The sequence below is a fragment of the Falco naumanni genome, chromosome 11, assembly GCF_017639655.2.
Source record: "Falco naumanni isolate bFalNau1 chromosome 11, bFalNau1.pat, whole genome shotgun sequence".
NCBI lineage: Eukaryota > Metazoa > Chordata > Aves > Falconiformes > Falconidae > Falco > Falco naumanni.
In genome coordinates, this window is record NC_054064.1 from 17,269,818 (window position 1) to 17,275,910 (window position 6,093).

The 6,093-nt window shown below is 62.6% G+C and overlaps 1 protein-coding gene across 2 annotated transcripts; it reads left to right on the plus strand.

Moving 5' to 3' along the window:
- Positions 1-438: 438 nt before the first annotated feature.
- BARHL2 (BarH like homeobox 2) lies at positions 439-5,327 on the plus strand. 2 transcript variants are annotated; one of them, XM_040611367.1, is made up of 4 exons: positions 439-939; positions 1,135-1,324; positions 2,628-2,853; positions 3,354-5,327. In XM_040611367.1, exons 1-4 carry the CDS (start codon positions 745-747, stop codon positions 3,664-3,666), a joined length of 924 nt encoding a protein of 307 aa, XP_040467301.1. In that variant the 5' UTR covers positions 439-744; the 3' UTR covers positions 3,667-5,327. The 2 variants fall into 2 exon arrangements, with proteins under 2 accessions (XP_040467301.1, XP_040467300.1); XM_040611366.1 differs by having other exon boundaries at positions 439-1,324; positions 3,354-5,326.
- The last annotated feature ends 766 nt before the right edge of the window (positions 5,328-6,093 follow it).

The following is a 6,093-nucleotide window of genomic DNA, read 5'->3' on the forward strand; positions in this document are numbered from 1 at the left end:
CTGAAAACGGCAATTCGTCCTAAGACGTAACTCGGAGAACTTCAAATCATTCATTACCACCTTTATAATTACTCTGCTAATTAGGTTGACGCGCCACTTCATCAGAATTAATACGACGTATTGTCACTGGCATTTCCCATTACTTTGACATTCAACCAGGAAACCGTCCCGGGAACACCGGATGATGGTCTCCGGGGGGTCCGATCCGGCGGCCGGGGCACTGGGGCCCGACGGGGCGGTGGCGGCGGCGGGGACGGGCGCGGGAGGGAGGGGGGGGGGCGCGGCGCCCCCCCTCCCTCCCCCGCCCGTCCCCGCCGCCGCCACCGCCGATTGGCTGCCGCCCGCGCTGCGTCAGCCCCCGCTAGGCCGCCCGCCAATGGGGGCGGGCAGCGGCGGCGGCAAAAGCCCGGGTTTATAATAAACGGCGTGGGGGACGTGGCGGCCCTGACGTCACGGGGGGAGTCGCCGCCGCCGAGAGGAGCTCGGTGGGCACGGGCGGGCGCGCCGCAGTGGCCGGTGTCCGCCCCGCTCCGCGCCCGCAACTTCCCGCAACAAAGTTGGGTAGCGGCGAACCGGCCCGGCGGCGATGTGGCGCTCGGCGGGGGCCCCGCGTTAGTGCCGCCCGCGCCCCCGGTGCGCGGGTCGGGGTAACCCGCTTCCCCCCCTCCCTCCCTTCCCCTCCACCCCCGGTGCGACCCCCGCGGCCGCTCGCGGGGATGCGGGCGCGGCGCTAAGCGGTCCGCCATGGAGGGGCCGAGTGCGTCCAGCTTCGGGATAGACACGATCCTGTCGGGCGGCAGCACCGGCAGCCCCGGAGTCATGAACGGAGACTTTCGCCCCCACGGCGACGGCCGGCCGGCGGATTTTAGGAGCCAGGCCACGCCGTCCCCCTGCTCGGAGATCGACACGGTGGGGACGGCGCCCTCGTCGCCCATCTCGGTGAGCATGGAGCACCCCGAGCCGCACCTGGGGGTGGCGGAGAGCCTCCCGCCGCCGCCACACCACCTCCACCTCGGCCCGCACCCGCCGCCGCCGCCGCCGAGTTTGCAGCCGTCGCCCCCACAGCCGCCGCCGCCCCAGCTCGGCTCGGCCAGCTCCGGCCCCAGGACTTCCACCTCTTCTTTTTTAATTAAGGACATTTTGGGCGACAGCAAACCGCTGGCGGCGTGTGCACCTTACAGTACCAGCGTCCCCTCTCCCCATCACACCCCCAAGCAGGAGGGCAGCGGGGCCCCGGAGAGCTTCAGGCCCAAACTCGAGCAGGAGGACGGCAAAGCCAAGCTCGACAAGCGCGACGACACGCAGGGCGACATCAAATGCCACGGTGAGTACGGCCAGGCACGGCCCCGCACCTCCTCGGCCGCCGCTAAAACCGGGGCCGCTGCGCTCGGCCGCGTCGGTGAAACGAAAATCGGGGGGAAAGGAGCGGCGGGAGCTCCCGCTGCACCGGCTGGCGCAGCCGATGGCTGCTGCTCGCTGCCGCCGGTTTAAGATCGGTAGGAAATGAATTTATTTTTTTTCTCTCTCTCTCGGCCTTTCCGTCTCTTTTTTATTTAACTTCCCTGTTTCTAAGGAAAAAGCCGGACCGATGGGATCGCGTTGGAAACCGGAATGTATTTATTTTTAATGCAAATGCGCATAAATGATTCTCCGGCTTTCTAAGAATCGGCGGCTCAGCTGCACTTGCTGCCTTCAGCCTTTTTATTTTTGCTCATTCGATCTAAAATAAAAATAAAGAAAAAAATATCCCACTTTCCGAACAGTCAATATCAAATAAACGAAAAAACTTTTAATTAAAAATAAAATAATAACAAAAACAATCGGCCCGCGATAGGCAGCGGAGGGTTGAAGGGCTTTGTGCGTTTTGCAAAACACCCGGGTTTTCCCCGTGCCGGGATAGGGAGGTTTATTTCTTCATCTTTTATTCTTTTTTAAATTGCATATTTCGTGCTGCTGGGGAAGACCCCGCGTGCGGGGTTCGTAAATGAAAATAGCGATGTGTGCGTGGGGAAAGGCAAGGGAAGGAAGGGACCGAGTGAGCAGAGGCGAGGCAGGGAGAGGGGCTGTTTTCCCTGCGGTGCCGGCGGAGCTGCCCTCCCTCGCGGGTAGCCCGGCTCAGCCGAGGGCCGGCAGGACACATTTTTCTAATTTTGCCCCATTGAGATATTTTTGCCAGGATGGAGAGCAGCGAGACGCCCGGGTGTGCCGCTCATTTTGCTCTTTTAGCATTAGCATAAGAGTGCCCAAACCAGATGTACAGTCTGGTCTGGCCATTTTTGTGTGCACCAACCTCCCCAGTGGGTCAATTAGGGAGATTATTGTTCTTCCTGCGGGGAAGATCAAGGAGCGCCACAAACCCGGGCCCGAGCGGAGCCGGGCTGACATATCGATTTCCCGGCATTTCGGGCCGGGGGGAGAGGGCGAGAAAATAACGAAAGCCCTGTAGTTGGCGAGCGGAGAGAGGAAAGCCCGCCGTCCTCCGGACGGGCTCGCCGCCGCCGCCTCCCGCCGTATTTGACCGTTCCCCCGGAGGAACCCCTGGGAAGGGGGCGGTGGGGCCCGGTAACCGGGGCGGGGGCCGAGCCGGTGTCCCCGCCGGCCCTCACCGCGCCTCGGCTCCCTCGCAGGGACAAAGGAGGAGGGCGACCGGGAGATCAGCAGCAGCCGGGACAGCCCGCCGGTGCGGGCCAAGAAGCCGCGGAAGGCGCGGACCGCCTTCTCCGACCACCAGCTCAACCAGCTGGAGCGCAGCTTCGAGCGGCAGAAGTACCTGAGCGTGCAGGACCGCATGGACCTGGCCGCCGCCCTCAACCTCACCGACACGCAGGTGAAAACCTGGTACCAGAACCGGAGGTAAGGCGGGCCCCGGCGGTTCCCCGGGGGTCGAGGGAGGGGCGGGCGGTCACCGTCGTGCTCCTGCCCGCCGGAGCGCGGGGCGATGCGGGGAGCGCCTGGCGGCTGCCCCGCACCTTCCCCGGCGGCGGGCTGGGGGGTCCGGCCCCTGTCACCGCTGCCGTAATTTTCTGTCTCATTACATACGGTTGCAGCCACCCTAATTCTGTCGCAAACCATTAGTGTCAGCGCGCTGCGATCTAACCGTGTGCCGTGGTTATTAATTTGGCCGGAGTCGCCGCGTGCGTGTGTCGGGGGGTGCGGGGGGAGCCGGGCGCGGCCGGGGGGGTCGCGCCGTGTGCGGGCCCGCAGGGCCGGAGCGCCCCGCCGGGGCCCCGGTGGTGCGGGGCCGTGCAGAGGGAGGGGAGGGGGCTCGTCGGCCGCGGACTCCCGCGGAACCGGGCCGGGCGCCCCGTCGCGGCGCCCGCCCTGCAGCCACCTCTTGTTCCCCCTCCCGGCAGGACGAAGTGGAAGCGGCAGACGGCGGTGGGCCTGGAGCTGCTGGCCGAGGCCGGGAACTACTCGGCCCTGCAGAGGATGTTCCCCTCACCCTATTTCTACCACCCCAGCCTGCTGGGCAGCATGGACAGCACGACGGCGGCCGCGGCGGCCGCGGCCATGTACAGCAGCATGTACCGGACTCCCCCCGCGCCGCACCCCCAGCTCCAGCGGCCGCTGGTGCCGCGGGTGCTGATTCACGGGCTGGGGCCCGGCGGGCAGCCGGCTCTCAACCCCCTGGCCAACCCCATGCCCGGCACCCCGCACCCCCGGTGAAGCGGCACCGCGGTCCCCGCAACGAGCCCTTCCCCTCCCCGTCCCCAAACAAGCCCCAGCACCGCAGAGGAGGAAGCGAGGGGAAGCCGAGGGGCAGGAGCTTCTGCAGGCAGCCACCGGCCACCGAGGGAGGCGATCAGTCAGAGCAGGGACTCTTGAACCGTGAACCCAGAGCCGAGCCCGTAAGTGAAACGACCACACGCGGGGGAAGGCGGGCAGAGCCGCGGGGCGACCCGCCGACCTCGGCTCCTGCGAGGCAGGACTTGGAGCTCGGAAAGAGAGAGGGACGGAGGGGGAGGAGGAGGAGGAGAGGGAGAGGGAGCCTGAGCCCGCCGGAGAGACTAACGGCTGCGGAGGACGGAGGGAATGAGAGCGCCTCGACCCCCGCCCGCCGGAGAAGACCGGGGGAACGGAGAACTTTGCACTGATTTTTCTCATGACCTTTTTTTTTTTTTCTTATTGAAAAGTGGCATGCTCCCTAATGCGAACAGAATTGTACAGACCGAGTGCTGAGTGCTATATCATATTTATTATATGTCGTCTAAAAAAAGGAGGAAAAAAAATTCACTTCTATACGTTAGTTTAAAACGAACGAACGTGATTCTCCCCTCTCCCTTTTCATGTCTTTTTGGATTCAGTAAAATAAATGCTTAGATGACAAAATATAGATTTTTTTGTGACTGGAAAATTACAGGGAAAAAACCAAAAACAAAAAAATAAACTTTATCTTTTTTTAACAAACGTGGAAATTCAAGGTAGCTAATTTCCCCCGTGACGAGAGCGCAAGAAATTCGGAGTAGAAAAGGCAAATGCCACTTTTTTTAAAAATTATTTTTAATTTTAGGCTCGTTGTTTCATATCCGGTGCTTCTTTTCCCTATCTGTATTGTAAAGGAAAAGCAAATCCCCGCGCAGGTGCCGTGCCCCTCGTCGTTATTTTAAGCACCTGGGCAGGGTAGCGGCGGGTTCCGGGAAGGCTGCGGTGCGGCGGGCGGCCCGGCCCGGCTCCAGCCCCTGGGGCCAGGCGCGGCGGGGCCGTGCCGGGCTTGGGGACGCGGCCCCCGGCCGGCAGCTGTCTCCGCGCCGAGCTGGGACAGGCAACGAGCGCCGGTGGTCGGGGTGAGTAACGAGGGGAAACAGGCAGGGAGGGCAGGGGCATCCCGGCCGGCACGGAGCCCCCGGCCCCGCGGGCCTTTGATCTTTGTTGCCGCCCCCCCTTCCCCCGGAAGGCAGCTCCCCGCCCCCCCGAGCGCCGCATTGCTCCACGCCTGCCCGGGCCGCCCGGCCGCCGGGTCCCGCGGGGGCAGAGGGGGCGCGGGTCGGGTCTGGGGGCTGTGACCCTCCACCGAGCTCCGGGGACGGCTCTGTCCCCAGCCTTTAGAGATGAACACCCCCCTGCGAAATTAGAAAGTTATACAGCAATTACCTATAAAACATTCATAAAGTCCAATATTATCTCTCCTCTGAGGGTTTGGCGTTCTTCCCCTCCCCTCCCCTCCCCCCCCCTCTATTTTTTCTCCTGGGCTCCCTTTCTTTTGAGATAGAAGGAAAAAAGAAAAAAAAAATCACAACGAAAAAAGAAAAAGAGAAGCCTCCGGGCACGTTTATTTGGGCTTTGCTAATTAGTGAGCGGCTTGCTGATTTTTCTGCTAATAAATTCGCGTTAAAACCATATTGACCTCTGCCTTGATCTAACAAAAGGGGAGCGGGTCGGGAACGCCCACCTCGTTTTCTGCCCGTGCTGCGGCGGCCGCTGACTGTTCCCCCGCGCCTCCGCCGTGGCCCCCCAAATTACGCCCGCCAGGAATGGCGCGGGAGCGGGGTCCCGAGTGGCCAGAGCAGCCCTCGCCACCGAGGTTTTCCTGGGAAACGCATCCTATCCGGGCTGGGGAAGGAGGTAGGAAATTTGGGCTCGGTTAGAGCCCTTTCCTGAGTCTAAACAATGAATCCTGGGCTGTTTTCTCCCGAAAGGAGGCGATCCGGCTGGAAAGGCTGGTCCCAGCTCGTTGTTCTCGGTGGCTAAATCGAGGCTCAGTTTTGACGGCACAAACTCGCTGGAAAGTAGAGACAATAAGGAAGGAAAGTTCATGCAAAATCGATGTGTCCCCCTTAACTCCCCCCTTCCGAGCAGGGCCGGCCCGGAACCGCGGGGTCCCCGTCCAGGCAGGGGCTGGGGGCTCCCGGTGCTTCGGGAACCGCGGCAGGCAGGGGAGTGCGGCCAGGCTGGGGGATGCCGGTGTGGAGTCGGACGGTGTCTAAAGCAGGGTCTGCCGGGGGTGGGCGGCGAGGAACCGCGACCTCGCCTGAAATCTATTTCCAGATCCAACTGGAAAGTGCGTGCGAGCGAGAAGAAGGGTTGGAGCAGGAATCCCTTCTTTTCACTCCCCCTTTCCCCATTTGGGAAGCGGGGCTGGAAATGTCAGCCCTT